Source organism: Astyanax mexicanus, chromosome 24, assembly GCF_023375975.1.
Source record: "Astyanax mexicanus isolate ESR-SI-001 chromosome 24, AstMex3_surface, whole genome shotgun sequence".
In the NCBI taxonomy this organism is placed as follows: domain Eukaryota; kingdom Metazoa; phylum Chordata; class Actinopteri; order Characiformes; family Acestrorhamphidae; genus Astyanax; species Astyanax mexicanus.
Window position 1 is genome coordinate 4,419,618 of NC_064431.1, and position 27,883 is coordinate 4,447,500.

General features: G+C 36.0%; 1 protein-coding gene across 1 annotated transcript; it reads left to right on the top strand.

Moving 5' to 3' along the window:
* The first annotated feature begins 1,422 nt into the window (after positions 1-1,422).
* LOC103029183 (serine-rich adhesin for platelets) lies at positions 1,423-24,162 on the top strand. Its single transcript, XM_049471986.1, has 11 exons — positions 1,423-1,814; positions 4,352-8,104; positions 10,430-15,466; positions 16,144-16,265; positions 17,756-17,820; positions 17,933-18,132; positions 18,234-18,399; positions 19,605-19,772; positions 21,103-21,176; positions 21,279-21,379; positions 23,621-24,162. Exons 1-11 carry the CDS (start codon positions 1,709-1,711, stop codon positions 23,660-23,662), a joined length of 9,834 nt encoding a protein of 3,277 aa, XP_049327943.1. The 5' UTR covers positions 1,423-1,708; the 3' UTR covers positions 23,663-24,162.
* Positions 24,163-27,883: the final 3,721 nt, after the last annotated feature.

Sequence of the window (27,883 nt, forward strand, 5' to 3'; positions counted from 1 at the left end):
GGTCATTGTTACCCTCTCTTAGTATGTGTTATAACTGATTATTAATGATTTTTAAGCCATTTACAACCTTATTACTAACCATTTATAAACTGATTGTAAACCATTTATAAACCCTTTATAAAGGTAGTCTTATTTGAAAGTGGTACCGAAATTTTCTGCTTTGTAAAGGAAATGTACTTTATACAAGGGAGTTGTAGAAATATGCAAACCTATTCCACTTAATAATTTTGTTAATAATTTTCATATCCATTTGTTGACAAGCAGAGGATCCTCTATACAACTTTCCTCTTTGAAGTCTCAGACTTATAGTCATAGATACTGATTTTGCAACAAATTATTGTTACTATCATCTGTTCATATCACCTGTTTGAAATTGCATAATTAACAACAGAATTAGCATCTAGCACGTACTCTAGTCAGTTAAGTTGTGAGCTAAATAAATCAATGCAATAAAAAACAAACATATTTTCCATTTTGTGAAGGACATTTACATGCATAGAGCTTGATGCATCTCCATGAAGTTACGTCTACCCAGGGTGTCTGCTATTATGCAAATTGCCAAAGCCCTGTATTATGTGTCTGGATTTGGCACACACAATCACTACAGTGGTGCCGGCAACGTGCTACAGAATTCTCCCTGATTTTTTTTTATATACTGTATGTGAACACTTGGTCGCCTACATCTAAGCAGAGACACTGTGAGTAGAAATTCTGCATGTTAAATGTGTAAATCTAAGTGATTTTTTTAGAAAGCTTTAAAGGTTGATATGTTTATGTGTCTTTCACCACAAGACCTGGTTGAGATGGTTTACCAGCTTGGCTCTTGAACCATGATATAAGCTGATCTACAGGTTAGGTATGACCAAGCTAGATCATGCTTGTTTGTGCAGCATGACCAGTATCACCAAGCTGGATGACCAATAATGACCAGGATTAAAGAAAAAAACATTCGATACGCTGGTTTAGAGCTTGATAATTAGTCATTTTACTTGAATGAGCAGCTTTTTAACCACATTGACCATCATAGACCAGTTTAGACCAAATGAGACACCAAATCTTAGCAAAATTTGATCTTGAAGATAAGTTTTTCAGCAGGAATATTATGGAATGAATGTGCTGATTGGGGGTTAGCAACTCTTAAACCAATGCTAGTGGTCTAAAGTAGAGAGGAAGTATTGAATATTAAAACATACCCTAAAAGTCAGGCTCTGTTTAGATTTTAAATGTAAATATTAGTTTTTATGTATGTTCAATGTGTCTTATTTAGTCCATGGTGATGCTAAATTGACTAGTTTTGGGAAATGTTCAAATTCATGTTCTTCTTTCACTTTTGAAAATAGTTTACTTTCTATTTCCACCTCCAGTTATATCTTTCTTTGTTATATCAAACTGTATTAAACTAACTCCGCACTGGATTGTTGAAATGGTTTATAGATTAACTCTTTGATATAGTAATATTTCAGTGGGGTGTGAGTGTCTCTGTGCTCATTCCAATTATAGTGGTTTACTTAAGGTGGGAACATTACCTTTCCCAACTACTTGATGACACACTGGCTACAGCGGAAAGAACTATACTCATCCCTCCATCATGAGCCAGTCAGTGCCAGAGATGTGAAGCCACCTCAGAGTTCTTCCAGAGACAGACTTTACAGAAAGGAGGAAAACCCGAATGAATAAACAACAAAAGGACTGATTTTTATCAGACAACATGGGAACTTTCGAAGAACTGCTTCTGGGTAATAAACCAACGCTTCCTTCTGCCATCCTACTGACTGTACTCATTCTGCTACCAGCATTTACCATAACATCTCAGGGTAAGTTTTTAACACTTTTTAACAATAGTATACACTATTGTGGTCCCTTGATTTTCTAAATGAAATGTAAAAATTACTGATGATCAGTGATGGTTTGGAGAGACGTGTCTGTCATCTGCTGGTGTTGATCCACTGTGTTTTATTATCAAGTCTAAATTCAGTGCAGTTTTGTTTTCCTGGAAAATCTTACAGCACTTCATGCTTCCCTCTGCTTATAACGTTTGTGGAGATGTGGATTTCATTTTCCAGCAGGACTTAATTGGCACACTGCTCACACTGACAAAAAAAGTACCCATTGGTCTTATTAAATATTCACATTTTCAGAGACATTGACATATGGAAATTCACTGGCTTTAAGCCATAATAAATAGCTTAAAATAATAATATGAGAGTTTCACATTTTGAACTGAATTAGAAATACAGTAACTTTTCAATAATATTCTAATTTTTGGAGATGCACTAGTATTGATATCTATACTTCCATAAGGATTTCTCATAGAAGGATTTTATTCAGCATTTTCTGTCTAATTATACCAATTATTAATTTTCTTAGCTCTGCTGAGCATATAGGAGCACTTTATAGGTATATAAGTACATTTATAATTACAGAAAAATACACTTATAATTGGTTATCACTGCAGTGAATTCCTAAACATCTCAATGTCACTTCTAAACCAGGTCCACCTTCATATGAGACTCACCAACTAGCCAACTTTACTTTATCTACAAGGTGTTTCAACTGTAGTTAGGAGTGTATAATAGAGTGGAGGACAGTGAGTGATTTAACACAGTGTTTAAAAACTCCAGCAGCACTGCTGCAGTATCTGATCCACTCAGTCACTAGCCATCAGCACAACACACAGCACTACTAACACATCATAGCCTACACCACCACCTTACAACCATGCTAATCAATCAATGTGTCTGCAGTGCTGAAAAGAACAGGGTGAAAGAAAGATAATAATAATAAAATATACAGAGAAATGGATATAAAACTACAGTCTGTAACTAATATAGAACTACAAAGTGCTTCTATTTGTTCAGTGGAACTGAAAAATATGGCTGTAGAAAAGAGGAAGTGTTTATAATGTTATGCTTGATGCTGATGGTGTACGGCAGCAATCAGATATGTGAGATATGAGATAACTGCCTCTAAAAGCTACATCAAAGATCAAAGCTATTACATGAAATGTCTATGAAAATGCTACCTGATGCCTGGAACCTATTTCTACGTCAGTTATGAAAAATAACTTGGAATAATCAGATTTTTGAAAATCCAAGCACTTGACTTTGTTCTACACCACTTCATCATTTGTAGACGCACGTAATACAGCAAATAGTACAACAATTTACAGTCTAAAATGTCTTTTCTTTTTAATCAGATAACAGATAGATATACAGCATGAAAATAATGTAATCATTGTTTGACTGTGTAATATTTTAGGTTATTTAAATTTTGATTTTATCATGAAAAATAGGAAATTGAAATTTATACAAAGCATTTTTACAGAAATTTGGCTCCAAACTTTTTTTGAGCATGCCAGAAGCGACAATGGCAAGAAAAGTAAACTAAGCAAAAACATATTGTTGCTCTTAAAACAAAGGAATTGCCATGACAGAAAAATAAAACAAAAAAATGAATTATAAGGTGGACTATCAATAAACGTCTATTTTCTGGTCTATTTTCATACATAAGGTGCACCAGATTATAAGGCGCATTTTAGGTGACACTAGGAAGGAACAAGGGTGTCTCCACGTTTCCCTAGCCGTGGTTAGCCGTGGTTAGCAGCGCTTAGCGCTAGTAAATGCTGCCCGACAGAGCTACACTGATAAACCATGAGTGTTTCGGTAATCCAGGCCATAATCATCTAGCGGCTTGTCCTACGTAGCTTGTTTTAACAAGGCAAACAAGCAGACTACTTGCCTTTAAATGGCTAATATGGCTAATGCTAATAATAGCCTCAGTGCTGAAGAAACTTCACTGAAAACTCACCCTTAAAATGCTGTACTTCAGTGGAGTGGCTTTAGAGCTCCTTAATACCTGACTGGTTATATTCATACATAAGACGCACCAGATTATAAAGTGCACTGTCAATTTTTGGGAAAATTAAAGGAGTTTATGTGTGCCATATAGTGCAAATAATACAGTTAATAAATTAAAGAGAAGAAAAATACTCAATGACTAGACTATAAACAAGAGCTTTTTCCCAATGTCAGGTTTCCTTTTTCACAGGTCCTTTAAAATAAGCCATTTTGAATACAAATAAAAATATATTCTATTGGAATGTAACTGGTGAGCTTTAAATGCCCAGAATTAAAAATGCATGTACACATTTTACAGGGCATTTACAAGAAATCAGCATCATTTGCGTGATGGTAATTTGGTAAACAAATGGCAAAATCCAACGTACAGTAACGCTATTGGGCATTTTCAGACAAAGCTCACTGTTTTTATAAGCCAGACAAGCCAAACCACAGTATTACCCAGTTTCATTCATATTAACACTCAATGTTACTCTTAAACTCTTCCTTACCAGCTGAAACAACAGGAAGTTTCACAAACTTCACTACACAAACTTCAGAATTGAAAGAAAACGAGACGTCAACTCTCTCAGAGTCAACAACTGAATTAAGCTCCACAGTGGGATTGACACCAACATCAGAAACCCCACTACAAACATCTGTGACAATATCTACAGCAGAAGAATCTACACCAACACCTTTAATCCTCTCAACTGAAGAAGACCATTCAACATCATCTCTCTCAACATCTACAAGCTTAGCATCTGATTCATCCCCAAGTACTGAATCTGAAGGCACTACCAGTGCAAGTTCAACAGAACCTGTCACTAAATCAAGTCCCACAATCTTTACAAACCATGAATTCACACAAAGCAGTTCATTTTACACAACAGATGAGCCAAGTTCATCTTCATCAACTAACTCAACAATTACCTATTCGTCTTCACAAACTTCAGAACTTTCAAGTAAGACAAGCCACCAATCATCAGAGTCATCTGTCACAACTGAAGTTGGTTCTTCAGAGTCAACAACTGAATTCAGCTCCACAGTGGGATTGACACCAACATCAGAAACCCCACTACAAACATCTGTGACAATATCTACAGCAGAAGAATCTACACCAACACCTTCAATCCTCTCAACTGAAGAAGACCATTCACCATCATCTCCTCTCTCAACATCTATAAGCTTAGCATCTGATCCATCACCTAGTACTAAATCTAAAGGCACAAATACGGCAAGCTCAACAGAACATGTAACCGAATCAAGTCCCACCATCTCTACAAACCAGGAAATTACACATAGTAGTTCATTTTACACAACAGATGAGCCACATCCATCTTCATCCACTGACTCAACAATTATCTATACAGCTACTTCACAAAATTCAGAACTTTCAAGTGGGACAAGCGAACAAGCTTCAGAATCGACTGTCTCAGATAAAACCAGTTCTTTAGAGTCAACAACTGAATTCAGCTCCACAGTGGGATTGACACCAAATTCAGAAACCCCACCACAAACATCTGTGACAATATCTACAGCAGAAGAATCTACACCAACACCTTCAATCCTCTCAACGGAAGAAGACCATTCGACAGTATCTCCTTTCTCAACATCAAATGGTTTAGCATCTGAATCATCACCAAGTACTGAATCTGAAGGCACCACAACTGCAAGCTCAACTGAACCTGTAACTGAATCAAATACCACCATCTCAACAACTCAGGGAATTACACAAAGTAGTTCATTTTACACAACAGATGAGCCACATTCACCTTCATTAACTGACTCAACAATTTACTATACATCTACTTTACAAACTTCAGAAATTTCAAGTAGGACAAACCAACAATCCTCTGAGTCAACTGTAACAACTGAAGTTGATTCTTCAGAGTCAACAACAGAATTGAGCTCTACACTGGGATTGACACCAACTTCAGAAACCCCACTACAAACATCTGTGACAATATCTACAGCAGAAGAATCTACACCGACACCTCCAATCCTCTCAACTGAAGAAGACCATTCAACATCATCTCCTCTCTCAACATCTATAAGCTTAGTATCTGGTACATCGCCTAGTACTGAATCTAAAGACTCAACCACTGCAAGATCAACTGAACATGTAACTGAATCAAGTCTCACTATCTCAACAAACCAGGAAATTACACCTAGTAGTTCATTTTACACAACAGATGATCCAAGTTCATTTTCATCAACTGGGACAAGCCAACAATCTTCAGAATCATCCATCACAACTGAAGCTGGTTTCTCAGAGTCAACAACAGATTCCAGCTCCACAGTGGGATTGACACCAACTTCAGAAACCTCACCACAAACATCTGTGACAGTATCTACAGCAGAAGAATCTACATCGACACATTCAATCCTCTCAACTGAAGAAGACCATTCAACATCATCTCCTCTCTCAACATCTATAAGCTTAACATCTGATTCATCATCTAGTACTGAATCTGAAGGCACTAACACTGCAAGCAAAACAGAACCTGCAACTGAATCAAATCCTACCATCTCAACAACCCAGGAATTCACACAAAGCAGTTCATTTTACACAACAGATGAGCCAAGTTCATCTTCATCAACTAACTCAACAATTACCTATTCGTCTTCTTCACAAACTTCAGAACTTTCAAGTAGGACAAGCCACCAATCATCAGAGTCATCTGTCACAACTGAAGTTGGTTCTTCAGAGTCAACAACTGAATTCAGCTCCACAGTGGGATTGACACCAACTTCAGAAACCCCACCACAAACATCTGAGTCAATATCTACAGCCGAAGAATCTACACCAACACCTTCAATCCTCTCAACTGAAGAAGACCATTCAACATCATCTTCTCTCTCAACATCTATAAGCTTAGCATCTGATTCATCCCCAAGTACTGAATCTGAAGGCACTACCACTGCAAGCTCAACGGAACCTGTCACTGAATCAAGTCCCACAATCTCTACAAACCAGGAATTTACACCAAGTAGTTCATTTTACACAACAGATGATCCAAGTTCATCTTCATCAACTGACTCAACAGTGAAGTATACATCTGGTTTGCAAACTTCAGAAATTTCAAGTGGGACAAGCCACCAATCCTCTGAGTCAACTGTCACAACTGAAGTTGATTCTTCAGAGTCAACAACTGAATTCAGCTACACAGTGGGATTGACACCAACTTCAGAAACCCCACTACAAACATCTGTGACAATATCTACAGCAGAAGAATTTACATCAACACCTTCAATCCTCTCAACTAAAGAAAACCTTTCACCATTATCTTCTCTCTCAACATCTATAAGCTTAGCATCTGGAACATCACCTAGTACTGAGTCTGAAGACTCAATGACTACAAGCTCAACTGAACCTGTAACTGAATCAAGTCCCACCATCTCAACAACTCAGGAAATTACACAAAGTAGTTCATTGTACACAACAGATGAGCCACATTCACCTTCATTAACTGACTCAACAATTGACCATACATCTACTTTACAAACTTCAGAACTTTCAAGTGGGACAAGCAAACAATCTTCAGAATCGACTATCTCAGATAATACCAGTTCTTCAGAGTCAACAACTGAATTCAGCTCCACAGTGGGATTGACACCAACTTCAGAAACCCCACTACAAACATCTGTGACAATATCTACAGCAGAAGAATCTACACCAACACCTTCAATCCTCTCAACTAAAGAAAACCTTTCACCATCATCTTCTCTCTCAACATCTATAAGTTTAGCATCTGGAACATCACCTAGTACTGAGTCTGAAGACTCAGTGACTACAAGCTCAACGGAACCTGTCACTGAATCAAGTCCCACAATCTTTACAAACCATGAATTTACACCAAGTAGTTCATTTTACGCAACAGATGAGCCACATTCATCTTCCTCCACTGACTCAACTGGGGCAAGTGCAACAAGCCAACAATCTTCAGAATCATCCATCACAACTGAAGTTGGTTCTTTAGAGTCAACAACTGAGTTGAGCTCTACACTGGGATTGACACCAACTTCAGAAACCCCACTACAAACATCTGTGACAATATCTACAGCAGAAGAATCTACTCCAACACCTTCAATCCTCTCAACTGAAGAAGATCATTCAACATCATCTCCTCTCTCAACATCTATAAGCGTAGCGCCTGATACATCTCTTAGTACTGAGTCTGAAGACTCAACCACTGCAAGCTTAACTGAACATGTAACCGAATCAAGTCCCACCATCTCAACGACCCAGGAATTCACACAAAGCAGTACATTTTACACAACAGATGAGCCAAGTTCATCTTCATCAACTAACTCAACAATTACCTATTCGTCTTCTTCACAAACTTCAGAACTTTCAAGTAGGACAAGCCACCAATCATCAGAGTCATCTGTCACAACTGAAGTTGGTTCTTCAGAGTCAACAACTGAATTCAGCTCCACAGTGGGATTGAAACCAACTTCAAAAACCCCACCACAAACATCTGAGTCAATATCTACAGCCGAAGAATCTACTCCAACACCTTCAATCCTCTCAACTAAAGAAAACCTTTCACCATCATCTTCTCTCTCAACATCTATAAGCTTAGCATCTGATTCATCCCCAAGTACTGAATCTGAAGGCACTACCACTGCAAGCTCAACGGAACCTGTCACTGAATCAAGTCCCACAATCTCTACAAACCAGGAATTTACACAAAGTAGTTCATTTTACACAACAGATGAACCACGTTCATCTTCATCTACTGACTCAACAATTACCTATACATCTACTGAACACACTTCAGAACTTTCAAGTGGGACAAGCAAACAATCTTCAGAATCGACTTTCTCAGATAAAACCAGTTCTTCAGGGTCAACAACTGAATTCAGCTCCACAGTGGGATTGACACCAACTTCAGAAACCCCACCACAAACATCTGAGTCAATATCTACAGCCGAAGAATCTACACCAACACCTTCAATCCTCTCAACTGAAGAAGACCATTCAACATCATCTTCTCTCTCAACATCTATAAGCTTAGCATCTGATTCATCCCCAAGTACTGAATCTGAAGGCACTACCACTGCAAGCTCAACGGAACCTGTCACTGAATCAAGTCCCACAATCTCTACAAACCAGGAATTTACACCAAGTAGTTCATTTTACACAACAGATGATCCAAGTTCATCTTCATCAACTGACTCAACAGTGAAGTATACATCTGGTTTACAAACTTCAGAAATTTCAAGTAGGACAAGCCACCAATCCTCTGAGTCAACTGTCACAACTGAAGTTAATTCTTCACAGTCAACAACTGAATTCAGCTACACAGTGGGATTGACACCAACTTCAGAAACCCCACTACAAACATCTGTGACAATATCTACAGCAGAAGAATCTACACCGACACCTCCAATCCTCTCAACTGAAGAAGACCATTCAACATCATCTCCTCTCTCAACATCTATAAGCTTAGTATCTGGTACATCGCCTAGTACTGAATCTAAAGACTCAACCACTGCAAGATCAACTGAACATGTAACTGAATCAAGTCTCACTATCTCAACAAACCAGGAAATTACACCTAGTAGTTCATTTTACACAACAGATGATCCAAGTTCATTTTCATCAACTGGGACAAGCCAACAATCTTCAGAATCATCCATCACAACTGAAGCTAGTTTCTCAGAGTCAACAACAGATTCCAGCTCCACAGTGGGATTGACACCAACTTCAGAAACCTCACCACAAACATCTGTGACAATATCTACAGCAGAAGAATCTACATCGACACATTCAATCCTCTCAACTGAAGAAGACCATTCAACATCATCTCCTCTCTCAACATCTATAAGCTTAACATCTGATTCATCATCTAGTACTGAATCTGAAGGCACTAACACTGCAAGCAAAACAGAACCTGCAACTGAATCAAATCCTACCATCTCAACAACCCAGGAATTCACACAAAGCAGTTCATTTTACACAACAGATGAGCCAAGTTCATCTTCATCAACTAACTCAACAATTACCTATTCATCTTCTTCACAAACTTCAGAACTTTCAAGTAGGACAAGCCACCAATCATCAGAGTCATCTTTCACAACTGAAGTTGGTTCTTCAGAGTCAACAACTGAATTCAGCTCCACAGTGGGATTGACACCAACTTCAGAAACCCCACCACAAACATCTGAGTCAATATCTACAGCCGAAGAATCTACACCAACACCTTCAATCCTCTCAACTGAAGAAGACCATTCAACATCATCTTCTCTCTCAACATCTATAAGCTTAGCATCTGATTCATCCCCAAGTACTGAATCTGAAGGCACTACCACTGCAAGCTCAATGGAACCTGTCACTGAATCAAGTCCCACAATCTCTACAAACCAGGAATTTACACCAAGTAGTTCATTTTACACAACAGATGAGCCACATTCATCTTCCTCCACTGACTCAACTGGGAGAAGTGCAACAAGCCAACAATCTTCAGAATCATCCATCACAACTGAAGTTGGTTCTTTAGAGTCAACAACTGAGTTGAGCTCTACACTGGGATTGACACCAACTTCAGAAACCCCACTACAAACATCTGTGACAATATCTACAGCAGAAGAATCTACTCCAACACCTTCAATCCTCTCAACTGAAGAAGATCATTCAACATCATCTCCTCTCTCAACATCTATAAGCGTAGCGCCTGATACATCTCTTAGTACTGAGTCTGAAGACTCAACCACTGCAAGCTTAACTGAACATGTAACCGAATCAAGTCCCACCATCTCAACAACCCAGGAATTCACACAAAGCAGTTCATTTTACACAACAGTTGAGCCACATTCATCTTCATCAACTAACTCAACAATTACCTATTCTTCTTCTTCACAAACTTCAGAACTTTCAAGTGGGACAAGCCACCAATCATCAGAGTCATCTGTCACAACTGAAGTTGGTTCTTCAGAGTCAACAACTGAATTCAGCTCCACAGTGGGATTGACACCAACATCAGAAGCCCCATTGCAAACATCTGTGGCAATATCTACAGCAGAAGAATCTACATCGACTCCGTCTATCGTCTCAACTGAAGAAGACCATTCAACATTATCTCCTCTCTCAACATCTATAAGCTTAGCGTCTGGTACATCACCTAGTACTGAGTCTAAAGACTCAACCAATGCAAGCTCAACAGAACCTGTAACTGAATCAAATACCACCATTTCTTCACCACAGGAATTTACAACAAAGAGTTCATTTTATACAACAGATGAGCCAAATTCATCTTCATTAACTGATTCAACAATTACCTATCCATCTACTACACAAAGCATGTCTGCTTCATCAGAGCCTGAATCCTCAGCCACACCTGATTACATTACAATGCAAACATCTAGACAATCCTCAGAAACATCAGAATTTACAAATGGGACAACTTATCAATCGTCAGAATCTACTTCTTTGGATGACACCAGCTCTTCCTTGTCAACAACTGAAGTCAGATCCACAGTGGGATTAACACCAACATCAGAAACCCAATCACACACATCTTTGTCAATATCTACAGCAGAACTTACATCAACACATTCCATCCTCTCAACTGAAGAAGACCATTCAACATCATCTCCTCTATCAACATCTATAAGCTTAACATCTGATACATCGCCTAGTACTGAATCTGAAGGCACTACCTCCGCAAGCAAAACAGAACCTGCAACTGAATCAAATACCACCATCTCAACAACCCAGGAATTTACACAAAGCAGTTCATTTTACACAACAGATGAGCCACATTCATCTTCAGCCACTGACTTAACAATGAACTGTACATCTGGCTTACAAACTTCAGAAATTTCAAGTGGGACAAGCCACCAATCATCAGAATCCACTGTCTCAGATGAAACCAGTTCTTCAGAGTCAACAACTGAACTGAGGACCACAGTGGGATTTACATCAACATCAGAAACTCCTCTACAAACATCTCTAACAATACCAACAACAGAAAAACCTACACAGACTCCCTTCTCAACTGAGGCAAATTCAACACCATCATCTTTCTCAACATCAACAACTTTAACAACTGAAAGCTCAATCACTGCTCAGTCTGAAGGTCCTATCACTGTGGGCTCAACAGAACATACTTCAAGAGAAACTTCAGAACTTACAAGTGGGACAAGTCAACAACCATTGGAATCTACAACTGAACCAGCAGAGACTCCTCTGTTTGTCTCAACTGAAGAAGTGCATTCAACACACTCTGCTTTCTCAACATCAACAAGCTCAACAAATAACACTTCAAATCCTACCCAATCTGATGGTTCTACTACAGCTGAAAAGCCAGTTTCATTACCATCAGATGAACCCAGTTCTTCAGCATCAACAACTGAACTGAGGTCTACAACAGGAATGACATCAACAATCCTAACAACTGAAACTGCAATCACTACTCAATCTGAAGGTCCTACCACTGCAAGCTCAATAGAACATACTACAATTGAAACTCCAGAAACCTCAGTTTCATTGTCATCCTTTACAACAGCTGAGTCCCTTTCATCACCATCAAGTGACTCAACAATATTCTTAACATCGGCCACTTCAATAAGCCTAACTACATCAGAATCTACTGTCTCAGTTGAAGCTGGTTCTTCAACATTAAGAACTGAATTTAGCTCCACAGTGGGAATGGCACCAACACCAGAAACCTCATTACAAACACTTGTGACAGTATCTACAACAGAACCAGCAGAGACTCCTATTACATCACCTAATACTGAATCTATAGGTTCTACCTCTGTGGGCTCACCAGAAAGTTCTGTAACTGAACTCAAATCAACAGAAATAACCAGACAATTCTCAGAATCTACTTTATCAGATAAAACCAGTTCTTCAGCATCAACAACTGAACTGAGGTCTACAACAGGAATGACATCAACAAACTTAACAACAGAAACCACAATCACTACTCAATCTGAAGGTCCTACCACTGCAAGCTCAATAGAACATACTACAACTGAAACTCCAGTTTCAGTGTTGTCCTACCCAACGTCTGAGTCTCTTTTATCACCATCAAGTGACTCAACAATATTCTTAACATCGGCCACATTGATAAGCCCCACTACATCACCTGAATATGAAAGTTCTACCACTGTAGGCTCAACAGAACATACTTCAAGAGAAACTTCAGAACATACAAGTGGGACAAGTCAACAGTCATCAGAATCTACTGTATCAGATGAAACCAGTGTGTCAACATCTGAACTGAGTTCCACAGCAGAAATTACATCAACACCAGAAACCCCACTAAAATCATCTGTGCCAATATCTACAAAGGAAGAACCAACACAAACTCCTCTGGTCCTCTCAACTGAAGAAGCACTTTCAACACCATCTCCTGTCTCAACATCAACAAGTTTAACAACTGACACTTTAAATCCAACCCAATCTGAAGGTTCTACCACATCTGAAAAGTCAATTTCATTACCGCCAACTAACTCAACAACAACCCTAACATCTACCACATCAAGACCAATACTTATTACATCAACTAATACTGAATCTGAAGGTTCTACCACTGTGGGCTCAACAGAAAGTTCTGTAACTGAACTCAAATCAACAGAAATAACTAGACAATCCTCAGAAACTTCAGAACTTACAAGTGGGTCAAGTCTACAATACTCAGAATCTACTTTATCAGATGAAGCCAGTTCTTCAGTCTCAACAACTGAACTGAGGTCTACAACAGGAATGACATCAACAAACTTAACAACTGAAACCACAATCACTACTCAATCTGAAGGTCCTACCACTGCAAGCTCAATAGAACATACTACAACTGAAACTCCAGTTTCAGTGTCGTCCTACCCAACGGCTGAGTCCCTTTCATCACCATCAAGTGAGTCAACAATATTCTTAACATCGGCCACATTGATAAGCCCAACTACATCATCTGAATCTGAAAGTCCTATCACGTCTGAAAAGCCAATTTCATTACCATCTAGCAACTCAACAACAACCTTAACATCTACTATATCAAACCCAATACTTGTTACATCACCTAATACTGAATCTGAAAGTTCTACCACTGTGGGCTCAACAGAACATACTTCTAGAGAAACGTCAGAACGTACAAGTGGGACAAGTCAACAATCATCAGAATCTACTGTCTCAATTGAAGCTGGTTCTTCAACATTAACAACTGAATTTAGCTCTACAGTGGAGATGACAACCACAGCAAACCCATTACAAACATTTGTGACAATAACTACAACAGAAGAACCTACACAGAGTCCTCTAGTTCCCTCAACTGAAGAAATGCTTTCAAAATCTTCTTTCCCAACATCAGCAACCTTAACAACTGATACCTCAATAACTACTCAATCTGAAAGTTCTACCACTGTAGGCTCAACAGAACATACTTCAAGAGAAACGTCAGAACGTACAAGTGGGACAAGTCAACAATCATCAGAATCTACTGTCTCAATTGAAGCTGGTTCTTCAACATTAACAACTGAATTTAGCTCTACAGTGGAGATGACAACCACAGCAAACCCATTACAAACATCTGTGACAATAACTACAACAGAAGAACCTACACAGAGTCCTCTGGTTCTCTCAACTCAAGAAGCAAATTCAACATCATCTCCTTTCTCAACATCAGTAAGCTTAACAACTGAAACTTTAAATACTACCCAATCTGAAGGTTCTACCACAGCTGAAAAGCCAACTTTATTATCATCAACCAACTCAACCACAACCTTAACATCTATCACAACCCAAAACGCCACAGAAACCACATCATTGACTACAAAATTAACAGAAACTTCAACATTTGCAAGTTCATTTATCCCTACATCATCAACACCCACACAAGCCACTGTCTTCTCCACAACTGAAGCCTCTCATTCCACTCAACCCACTCACTTCATTTCACCTGCTACATCTACTGCTCCAACTCATCCAGACCACACAACAAAGGAGACACCTTCCTCAACAATCCCAACCAACCCAACATCAGTAACAAATTCAACTGGAAAACCAATCCAAACGTCATCTATCACCACAGCAGAAAAAACGTCTTCTACCACAAATGCAACATTATTTTCAGGATCTACTTCTGAAATAGTGACACAGTCTCAAATGAAAAGCACTGAAAAGGTTGCTACATCAACGAGTCAACCTTCCTTCGAATTTACCAAATCTACTTCTACTACTCATCTAGAACCCACAACGAAGGAGACACTTTCATCAACAGTTACAAACCCAACACTGACTACAAATTTAACAGAAAAGCCAACCCAGACATCAGAAACAACGTCTTCTTTCACAAATGCAACAATATCGTCCAGACCAACCACTGAAATGTTGACACCTTCTGGGAATACAACAACTAAACAGTCTTCTACTCTAACAACTCAACCATCCATTGGATTTACGAATCAGTCTTCAAAATCTCCTGCTGCTTTTACCACTTTACATTCCTCTTCCACTGGTAAAGTGACTCAAATGACACTCTCCTCTTCCACTCAAGTGAAATCAACCATATCTCTTCCAACTACCAGTTCCTATACTTCCATATTAATGAGTGAAACTACGCCAAGTAATTGCATTAATTTCACTTCTGGCGGTTCCTGCAACATTGCAACAGTGATATTGTGTAAGTACACCTCAGAATGATTGTTTATTATTGGGCAAGTTGTAGTATTGGTATTCTTTATCTATCTACAGGGGTTTGACAATGAAACTGAAACACCTGTCATTTTAGTGTGGGAGGTTTCATGGCTAATTTGGAGCAGCCTGGTGGCCAATCTTCATTAGTTGCACATTGCATCAGTAAGAGCAGAGTGTGAAGGTTCAATTAGCAGGGTAAGAGCACAGTTCTGCTCTAAATATTGCAATGCACACAACATTATGGGTGACATACCAGAGTTCAAAAGAGGACAAATTGTTGGTGCACGTCTTGCTGTCGCATCTGTGACCAAGACAGCAAGTCTTTGTGATGCATCAAGAGCCACGGTATCCAGGGTAATGTCAGCATACCACCAAGAAGAACCAACCACATCCAACAAGATTAACTGTGGATGCTGTAAGAGGAAGCTATCTGAAAGGGATGTTCGGGTGCTAACCCGGATTGTATCCAAAAAACATAAAACCACGGCTGATCAAATCACGCAGAATTCAATGTGCACCTCAACTCTCCTGTTTCCACCAGAACTGTCCGTCACCACAATAAATTACTGTGGTCTAAAACCAGGTGTTTCAGTTTCATTGTACAACAGCTGTATTTACTAATGAACATTTGACACACTTATAACTTTAAAAATCTCATTACAGCTGGGACAAGTCTGGTCAGGAATGCAACTGTTTCTCTAAAGATAGAAAAGAATTACACTTCTGCCTATGAAAATTTGACTTCCCCGGAATCCAAAAGCTTGATTAGCACTTTAATGCCCGTGGTATGTATGGAAAAACAGTAAAGTTTGCATTACATTAATACAACTTTGATCTGTCTCTAATGGCGTTTTCACATCAGTTCCACTGGTCAAAGTCTGAAGTGTTTTTTTTTTTCGCTTTTGGTTTTATTTGTTTTCACACAGTTAAAATACCAAAGTCCTTTTAGCAAAGTCATTTCATTCTGCTCATCTTTGCAACACAGCCAGGCAGCTATTTTCAGTCATGCAAAAACAGTATCCTATGTATTTAAATAGGGAGAGAAACTGAGGTCAGATTACTGTTTCAGAAAAATATAATACATTGCTGATAAAGTTTGATATAAATCTCATTAGAAGTAATCCCTGATTAAATGAAATATATATATATATATGCTTAATTTTACTTAAAACATATTGACAAATGTCTAAGTATGCTTTAAATATACTAACAGACTTATGTACTTACTTAAAATATATTAAACATACATTAATATTATGCTTTCATCACATGTTTGAAAGTAAAATTCGATCATACTTTTTTAAAAAGTACAATATAGTGTATTAAAAAATAGTCCCTTTTAGTTTAATGTAATTCAATATACTTCTAAAATACTGATTTCCAAATATGCTTTTGTACATTTTAAGCAAATGTGATAAAAACAGCTATAACAGCACTTCATTTAAAGTAAAATGTATCATGTAACTTTTAAAAAAGTAATTTATTACTAAGTATTATTTATTACTAAGTAATTTTAAATAAGAAAAAGTACTAGAAGTGTGCTACTTACAAAAGACAGGAACAAGAAGCATATTTGTACTCTAATGTAAATATATTTAACATTATTTTTTTAGTACATTTCTAATATACCTGGTGTATAATAAATAGTGATACAGTTGTAATACTCTTTAAATGTATTATAATATTACTGTAAGCATATTTAAAATATGGGGTTACATACATAAAGTAGTATGTTTAAATGTTACTGAAGTATATTTAAAATAGTTCCATTTTAGTACAGTTACATACATTTTAGCACAATTTAAGTAAGATTTTGTAATTATTTTTTATACAATTAAAGTTTATAATATATATAGTATATAATAAGTACAAAAAAAGTTGTTCCATTTTATCACTCTTTAAATATACTGATTAATAATAAAGTGGCTACAAGAACACTTTAGTGCACTATAGCATAGTAATGCTTAGTATACTTTAATCTACTTTTTTTCACTAGGGGTGTTTAACTAAATAATGCACAAAAAACCTGATCTTCTCCACTGGTGTGGTGACCCTATACTTTTTGGTGCCCTCACGATACCAAACACACACCGACACGCCCTAAATTTAGCTACACGATGCATTAAAAAAAAACAATGCGCTATAAATCACTAAAATTAAGTGCCCTACTTATGTGTGAAAACTGGAATAAAAAAGAAATGCAGGTGTGAAAACGTCCTAATTTTAATATTTTTTTAATCTAACTCTGCCTCTATTATTTTTTATTGCATTGCAGCTTAATGATTTCTACAAAAAAGCAAACCCACAAAACTTCAGAGCTGTGCACATTATTAGTTTTAGGTAGGTTATGTTTTACTGGTGTGTTTTTATTAAACTACTGTTACTTCATCTGTATATTACTTGTCATAATGTAAGGTGGTATCATGACCTGTTTAATATTCGTTTTATTCAGGGAAGGAAGTGTCATCGTCAACAGTAGTGCGGAATACATCTATCCCAACAATCAATCACAAATTGATTTTCTCAACAACAATCTAGAAGAAGAACTGAGGAAAATCTTTAATGATTCTAATACATTGGAGATTCTTGGCAAAGAACTTGAAACCAATGTTTCTTTTGGAGATGTTGTAATGCCAGAGGCTATAATAAATGGTAATTAATCATTTCTGTTATTAAATACTAATTCTAAATGATTGCTCCAAAAACAAGATCCCACGTCTTTGTTTTTTTTTTATTATTATCTTTTTTTAAAGATGTTGCAGAATTAAAACCGTACCTGAACTGCACTTTGGACTTTGCCAACTTTTCGCTGGTCATTGAAGACGGTGTGTGGGTATGTGAGGGTCTGTGCAGAAGTGACCCCTCCTACTGCAATTTTCATGGGGAGTGCTTTAATTGGGAGGATGGACCAGAGTGCGAGTAAGTATGATTTACAAAGGTTGATGGTGATAACAAACCTGAATAAATAAAATACACTGTATTGCCAAAAGTGTTCACTCACCGATCCACCTAAATCAGGGATGGGCATCTGGCGGCCCGGGGGCCGCACACGGCCCTCGTCATCACTCAGTGCGGCCCGCGAATAGATCAAAAATAATTTCATAATTTCATAATTAAAAAAAAAACAAAACAAAAAAACAAAAAACGTAATTCTACTTTTGACCGCTAGAGGGCGCTGCCAAACAACCACGAAAATTGACATTGACATCCAGTCCATTGTGAGCCAGCAGGCCAAACCACAGCTCTCTCATTAGCTTCAATAAATGTTGGGCCTCTGTGGTCTAGTTTTCTGCTATTATTGAATGAGCTATTTGCAATCAGTTTTTAAATCTTTTTTGTTCTTTGTTATAAATGAGTTCAAATGCCTTTTGCACTTTTATTAGCAAATGTTTTGTCCTTGTTGCTTATGAAGGACTTGTTATAATGAACTTATTTTACACAGAGGAACTACTGTATTTGCAATCAGTTTTTTAAGCAAACTTTTTGTTCTTTGATATGAAGGACTTCCTTTTTGCACTTTTTTTAAGCAAACGGTTTGTCTTTTGCCGTATTAAAATGCATTAATATGCAGAAAATAGTTGTTGATAAATGTTGGTGCTGTAAACATACAGATATAAATTCATATAAAATTTGTTCTTATTGAAAATCATTTGTAGCGTTTTTCATATTCAATTATTTGAAGTGCGAGGTCATGTGGCCCTCCAATGGTCATGCTGAAAAAAATGTGGCCCTCTCCATCATGGAAGTTGCCCATCCCTGACCTAAATCACTGAATCGTTTCCATGGCGACAAATTTATAAAACCAAGACCGCATGCATGCTGAAATCTTTTACAAGCATAAGTAAAAGATCAGGTCGCTCTCAGGATTCCAGTGAATTCCAGCTTGGTACCAGGATAAGATGCAGCACCTGTGCAACCAATCACCAAGTGCACCAATGCAAAGCATCGAATGAACTGGTGCAAAACACACCTCTGGACTCTAGAGCAGTGGAGACGTGTTCTCTAGTACTTTTGGCAATATAGTGCACAATTAATAATGATATTTAAGAAGAAAGAGCATGTGTATTGGCAGGAATACATTTAAAATAAAATAAAAATGTTTTATCCTATTTTTTCCCAATCAGATGCTATTCAAGTAATTTTGAGGAATACTACGGGCCAAGGTGTGATCTTTACAGCAGAACTTCAGGGTTTTATGCTGTACTCTTTGGAACTTTAGTGGGTGCCCTGTTTCTGCTCTTCATTCTGGTAATAGTAATTTGGCTGCTGCGAAGACGTCATGCGGGGAAATGGTATGTTTTAACTAAATACAGTAAACACTGGCATGATAAAGGTCATGGGTTGGCAGAATGTAAACTGATCTAGGAGTTGCATGCTTGTGATACTTATACACCTCACCTGTATACGTTGTGAGATGCTATCTTGTAAGTGAGGATGAACACTGGGCAATGTGCTCATGGCAAGGCGGTGTGAATATCATTCTAGTTTGTGTAAAGCCTAATAGTAGTGCATGTCAGATGAAGATGACATTCATGTCTGAATTCTGCACTCATTTAACATTCTTCGATCCACAAGATTGAAGGGATATGTCATAGAAGGCGTTACCACCCACAGTGGACAGTGCAGTGGGTGGTAATGATTGTGACCGGCAGTGTCTGGCTCAAATTGTCAGTGTGAACAAACAATTTACATCCATATACAGTTATACATGTCTTCAGTGCAGCATTATTTAGCTTTTATGGAACACAACAAAAGTCATTATACACAATACTTTTTATTGTCACATGACTTTAATCATGTCAGTATGTTGTTAAATACTGTATATGTATGTTTACCAGTTTCAAAATTTATACATAACAGTGTTCTGTACTTGACATAACTATAAATATATATATTACCAGTCAACAGTTTTGACATATTTTCTTATGCAATGTTTTTATTATTATTTATTATTTTTTTCTACATAGTAAATGAATAGTGAAGTGATCCAGACTATGAAGGAACACATAAGGAATTATGTCGTAACTTAAAAACAGTGTTAAACAAACCAAAATACTCTGTAAAGCATTTAGGTGCTCTTATCTTGGGAGATGTAAACTTGTAGTTTCTGAGGCTGATAACTCTGATAAACTTATCTTCTCTGCAACAAAGAATACTCTGGCTCTTTCGGTCCTGATGAGTGCCAATTTCATCATCATAATGTTTTTGATGGTTTTGAAAGTTCTTCTTTTCTTAACTTAGTTGAGTAGTTCTTGCTTCTGATAATATGGATTGGAATATGGACAATTGATGCTCTCAAACACATTGGTTAACTCTTGACCAGTTTAACACAGCTGTTAACTAAAAGCTTGATTTCCAGGGGATTCTACCTCATAAACTAACTGAGAAAATACAGCCAAGATGTGCAAAACTGCCATAATATATATAAAAAAAAGTTTAAAAAAACTGGTTTGTTGAACATTTTTTTGTGTTTACTAAATAATTCCATTTGTATTTTTCTTCAGATTTTGAATGACTTTAGGATTAATCTATGATTTAAAACATTGTAAAATAATGAAATAGCACTGAATTTAATGTGTGTCCATTTTTTTTATTTTAAATTGTAAATCAACACTTTTTTAGGTCCATGACTGGCAGGTCTAATCTGAAGAGGTTGTCAATGTTTGATGAGGTCTTCTTTGACTTCAGAGGCTCAGGTTGATCTCCTTATACTCTTTTATTCAACACAAATACTGTATGTTTTTAATAATCAATTTTCAGACAGTAAATCTAACATTATTTGACTGATTATTTTTAAGGTTATGGGACATACCAGCTGTATAAAGAAGGAAATGAGACAGAGAAAACTTCTGCTGCAGATTTCAGGCCAAATCTTGAGAATGTCGACACAACATTAGATGTAAGTATTGATGTGAGGGTTATATTTAGCATTTTACATCAGAGGCCAGGCTTTAGAGAACTGTAGAATAGCTGTAGCTGTGTAGTGCAGTTACCTTTAAATAATTTGCATTTTGTAGGCTATAGTGAGGGCTGATTTCTGTAGGGATATAATTAACAACAATAGGCAACATTGTTCAGAATAACCAGGTACATTTTAATTAACATACTACGTAGATTCAAATAGCATGTAGTGACTAATATAGTTATATTTACACAGTGCATTGTTTTATATGTAAAAGGCAGGGGTGTAATTGTCTATTGTAATTATAATTAACTGATATTTAACACTGAACCCCTGTCTTTGTGTTTGAGTTCAAACTAAAGTATATAAAATAAGAGAAGTTTTGTTTCAGTTCTAAGCAATAATAATAATAATAATAATAATAATAATAATAATAATAATAATACCTTTTGCAAATAATTAATCATGTGTGTGTTTTGGGTGTAACGTGAAATCATCTTTCTCTTTCTCTCCCTTTTTTTCTCTATTTCTCTCTCTCTATCTTTCTCTGTCTTTCTAACTTTCTCTATATATATTTCTCTCTCTATTTCTCTTTCTTTCTCTCTCTCACTGTCTTAAAACTACCCTAAACTAACTATACTGATATAACTAACTAACTAAAACTAACTATACTGATATAATATAGTAAAAAAAGGATCTAGTCTGCCTTCCTAAAAGTACAGTTAAGCACTAGCATTAAAAAAAAAAAAAAAAAAAATATATATATATATATATATATATATATATATATATATATATATATCATGATTTTATCCTTGATTTAGTCACAGAATATTGTTGTGATTAATACAATTAAAATAGTGTCATAGTTCAGGAATAAATCTACACTGATGGGCGTGGTGGTCTGGAAGTGAGGTGTGTTCAGGTAAATTTCTGGCATGTTTCTGTCTTGGCGGTGGAAAATGCACTTGCTCCACTGACTGATTAAAACCCTGACAATAGTCAACAGTCAGCCGCCCAATCCTATCTTAGCCATGCAGGAGCATTGTGGTCACAAATCCAGCTTTTACAAGGACAATAAACAGAATAAAGAATAAAATAATTACTGAACATTACTGTTCCCTTAAATGAGCTGCTGCTGTACCTTTACTGCGTGAACGCACAGGTCACAGGTCAGTATCTGTCTCTGCCGAGACACTGCCGAGACACAAAAGCGCCGCGCTGTTAAGATACAAACGCGCCAAAGCCAGAGCTCACCTGGCTCTTAAAGGGAATGACAAGTGACACAATGATTGGTTTATTTCACGTTACACTTAAAACACACCCATAATTAATTAACAGAATTAGCACATGCCTTTGCACGTTTCGAGTCGTGCAAGGTGTGTATTTTTTGCGCCCTTACAATACCATGACCAGTGCGCTATAGATCACTAAAATAAGGCCTTCAGTGTTTCTAACACTGATTCTTTTATTCACATTTGAATACACTTTATTAAAAGCTCAGTCCTAATGACAAAGAAGTGTAATTTATCACAGAATTATTTTGTGATTAATTTAATTCGTTACTTTAACCCTTGTGTGGTGTTCGGGTCTGTCATTTTTCATCAAATGATACTAAAAAAATATTTTTTCTAACTCAAACTCATTGGCATTGGCTAATTTTTTGTGAAAAACATATATCAAAACACATTTTCGAAAAAACACACACTGTAACCCCCCCCCCCCCACACACACACACATTTATATTACATACAGTATGTTTGGCCAAGGGCTAATAAACATTGCTTCATTTGTAAATTTGAAACTAAACAAATTTTCTACTCATATCTTGAGTTTAATTTATTTTCTTTTACATTTTATTAAAAAAACTAATAAAAAAAGAGTAGCACTTTTTGAAAGAAATGTAACATAAGAAAGGTAAAGGGCAAATATTAACCATGTAAGTTGTTTATATTGCTTGCAATTTAGATGAAGTAAGCATGTGTAAAGCATTTTAATGTAAAATTGCTTAATTTTGCTGAATTAAATACAAGTAACAAAGTAAACGAGTAACAAAAATATGAACACCACACAAGCGTTAAATTGATTGACTTCACTATTATTAAATTAAATGTTCAGGCTGGTTGTATGGCTGAAGTCTAGCTAAAAACTGAAGAACACATTTGCAAAACATATAAAAATGCAGCAAAAATTTACTTTTAAATGTTCTTTTTTTGTTTATCTTGTGATCTCTTTTAGGTGACCACAAAACGACCAGAACTCACAGCTAACCAAAGTTAATTTTCACTTGAGTGAATGTCTGGGATTTCTTCTTCAGTTTCAAATGTTTAAGTAGTGCTTTGTGGCTTCTTACACCTCAGAATGTCGAGTTTTATATTAAATAAAAACAGAGCCTATTAACTTAAATACTAACTGTAACTTACGAATGTAAATTATAAATCAAACTCAGTATTTAAGTAAATGATTGAGCTGCTACGTCTACACTTTACTTTTTTTTACTTTTACTAAAGTCATTATTTCAGCACCTTAACTCCATTAATAAATTTGACTCACTTTTGTTTCACAATCTGCTTTTGTCTGAAGAATACACAGTACTACAATTACAGTTATGTTATATTGTGTTGAGCTTAATGTTATTTATTAATTATTTAGAATAAGTGAGAGATATGAGCTTGATCATATCTTCAGGATTGCTTTTTTTCTGCATCAATTTTGAGAGAAGATGTTAAATACAGTTGTATTAAACTATTTTATAGCCAGATTATGTGTGTTAGTTTTAGTATTTTTAGTATAAATACTCTTTATTTCCCAATAGCATTCAGTAAATCAAAAACTTAATCAGAAACAAAATTTTATTTAAATGTATATACTTATTTTATTATTATTATTATTATTATTATTTTTTACAAAACTCTATTTTTTTATTTTCTATTAACTTCTGTTACTTTTGTATGTAACTTCTATGGCTACACAATCTGTCTATAGGTTTCGGGTGTAATATAAGGTGTCATTTAAATGATTTGCTTCTGCTTCAAAGTGGTTCATATATACTTTTTTGATGTTTTGCATCTTGGATGGTCCAGTTTCCTCCTTTCCCAAAATGATGAGTTATGACTCACTGCAGAAAGTAGAAAATTAAGATATTGTAGATGAGATGCACTGGAGAAGAAGTGCCAATCAAATGAAAATACTTTGTTAAATAACACATAAAGTGACAAATTGCAGTTTACGCAGTTCTTACCTGCTTAAAACAAAAAAGAAAAAAATGGTGTTTATTTTAGTGCTTAATATTACAATTTTGCAGTAGTACCATATTATCACTAGAGGGCACTATAGATTTGCTAATAGATTCTTATGGTCCAATCACTAAATAGCATGTTTTTTTTTTTTTTTTTTTTTTTAAGAATCTTCATATTAACTGAAATGGAAAAGTGCAAAAACATAGCATGTTAAAAAGTTTCCAGATACCTGTTTAATAAACTCTCTATCACAGTAAAGTAGAGGTAGAAATTAGAGAAGAATTTAAGAGAGCACTTGAGTTTATCTGATGTTACTATTTATAGGTTTATGTTTGAGTAAAATGAACATTGTTGTTTAATTCTATAAACTACAGACAACATTTCTCCCAAATTCCAAATAAAAATATTGTCATTTAGAGCATTTATTTGCAGAAAATGAGAAATGGCCAAAATAAAAAAAAAGATGCAGAGCTTTCAGACCTCAAATAATGCAAAGAAACCAAATTCATATTCATAAAGTTTGAAAAGTCTGAAAGTTCAGAAATCAATATTTGGTGGAATAACCCTGTTTTTAATCACGGTTTTCATGCATCTTGGCATCATGTTCTCCTCCACCAGTCTTACACACTGCTTTTGGATAATTATACGCTGCTTTACTCCTGGTGCAGAAATGTAAGCAGTTCAGTTTGGTGGTTTGATGGCTTGTGATCATCCATCTTCCTCTTGATTATATTCCAGAGGGTTTTAATTTGTTAAAATCAAAGAAACTTTATGATGTTAAACAATATTATTATTTACTTTATCAATAAACGTTATCAATAGCTTGTGTTGCTCCTCCTTCATCAGTACTTCTGTCAGACTCCTCACAGCAATGTTCCAATACTTTTTAAAGTGTCAAAGTGTAAATCTACACCATCAGAGAAATATATCTGAAAAAATATAAAATGCTAAAAATAATCAGGTGTCTTTAAACAATTAGATATGTATAGTGTACAAACTGTAGTTCAGATAAATGTGTCTTTTGTTCTATGATAGTAAATGTACAGAATAAATGCACAGAATGTTCTGTTAATCTGAGAACAGCTTTAAATAAACTCCACTGCTGCACTGATGATGAGACCTGTACTGTTTATGTTTCAAGGCTGGTTTATTATAACAATCATTTAATTCATTATCAGTCAGACACACCTGTTTTCAGATGCGTATTTGTATTGAGAGTCTGTACTAACATAAGATACATTTGCATGACTATCACGAATATCATTGAAAAGTTACTTTATTTCAGTAGCTCAGAACAAAATGTGAAACTCATTTATTATATAGATGTATTAAACACACATAGTGATCAATTTTAAGTGTTTATTTCTTTTATTGTTGATGATTATGGCTTACAACCAATGAAAACCCAAAAATCAGTGTCTCAGAAAATTTGAATATTATATAAGACCAATTGGTACTTTTGGCAGTGTGGGCAGTGTGCCAAGTCCTGCTGGAAAATGAAATCCGCATCTTCATATAAGTTGTCAGTAGCAGGGGGAAGCATGAAGTGCTGTAAGATTTTGTGGGAAAACAAAACTGCACTGACTTTAGACTTGATAATAAAACACAGTGGATCAACACCAGCAGATGACAGACATGACTCTTCAAACCATCACTGATCATCAGTAAATCTTACATTTCATGTGTAAATCAAGGGAGCAGAGTCTGGAGGAAGAGTGGAGAGACACACAGTCCAAACTGCTCGAGGTCTAGTGTGAAGTTTCCACCAATCAGTAGTCTAATATATCTAATATGCAGACATATCACTTTTATCAATATGATTCACTTCACCTGTTGGTGGTTTTAACCTCCTAGCTATTTGAGATTAGTAGGACATAAAAAATAATAAGTATAAAAACTGAACTTCGTCATGTGGAGACTTTCCCAGTAATCTCATTTGAGATCAGAAGGACCCAGTTAGTCCAAAAACAAAATTTTAGCTTTTTTTTTTTTTTACAGTAAGTAAAGTAAAGTAAATAAACATAATATTTAATGAGAATTTTTGCTTGGCCCTTCTTTTGTCTGGACTGGCTGTAGAAACTTTTGACTGGGATTCCCGCCATCTTGTTTTCAACAAATTCAGTGTAATATTGTCATGTGGCCACTAGATGGTATTGGTAGTGTCTCAATTTGAGGCAAAAGGGTCAATATCATGGTGCAGAGGAGCAGAAATGTAACGTCCCCATATGAGGATATGAGGTTTGAGCCAGACCTGTTTTTGAACCAGTATTGAACCTAATGTAGGACAGCCAATCAGAACAAAGCATATTCAAACATATCAGCTTTAAAGGCACAGTATTAATATTAATGAATGAATAAATTAATGAATAAACAACATTGATTATCTCTTATCTTTACAATGGTATCTGTCAAAAGATTTTAAATGTCAATGAACAGTTTTATAGCAAATTGGGAAATAGTAATGTACAATAAATCATGTCTGTTTTTGATACATAAACCTAGACAAATGTTTTAAGTAGTTTTTAAGGAAAATAATAATACATTATATCAACATATAATAAATAAGACACTTATAGATATATAGATATGGGCTCTAAAGATAGGTGATGTATGATGTGTTGGACACTAAAAGACATTTTAGTATATGGCCATGTCATAATTATAGTAAGTTACAGTGAATAAACTATTCACTGTAAAACAGGTGATTCTCACTCAAAAATGCATTAGGATTAAGATTAGAATTTAGACCAGGATTAAGTATAGAACTACTTTATGATTCAGGGTTGGGATTAGGGTCAAATACAGTCATAAATGGGCAGGATTAAGCAGAAGAATAGGTTAAGATTAGGGCCAAAATTGGTATAAAAGCTCATAGAGACACTAGACTACACACTAAGAAAAGTAAGTACAGATTTGTACTGAAAAGAGTATAAAGCTTGTCGCTGGCGCTGTACCTTATACTGAGGTACAAAAAAGTACCTTTCAGTGAAAGTCCTTTTTTGTACCCATGGTTTTTATGCCAGTAAAGATTATAAAGATTATAAACATTATCATCAACTAAATATGGCTCAAAAACTTGATGATCCAAAATTGTCTGGCTTTCAAATAAAAAATGTGCAAATAAAATATATATTGTTTATTAGTGCAGTGATACAGTATACTGAATGTATCTTTTGGCTGCAGGTTAAATGGTACAAATCTGTACTTATTGCTGTTAGGAATGACTTTGTACTTCAGAGGGAACAAATCTGACCCTGTAAAA

Coding starts and splice junctions, on each gene's coding strand:
- LOC103029183 (XM_049471986.1), top strand. CDS start 1,709: ATGGGAACTTTCGAAGAACTGCTTCTGGGTAATAAACCAACGCTTCCT. Junction 21,177..21,278: donor CTTTGACTTCAGAGGCTCAG/GTTGATCTCCTT, acceptor ATTATTTTTAAG/GTTATGGGACATACCAGCTG. Junction 21,380..23,620: donor ATGTCGACACAACATTAGAT/GTAAGTATTGAT, acceptor GATCTCTTTTAG/GTGACCACAAAACGACCAGA.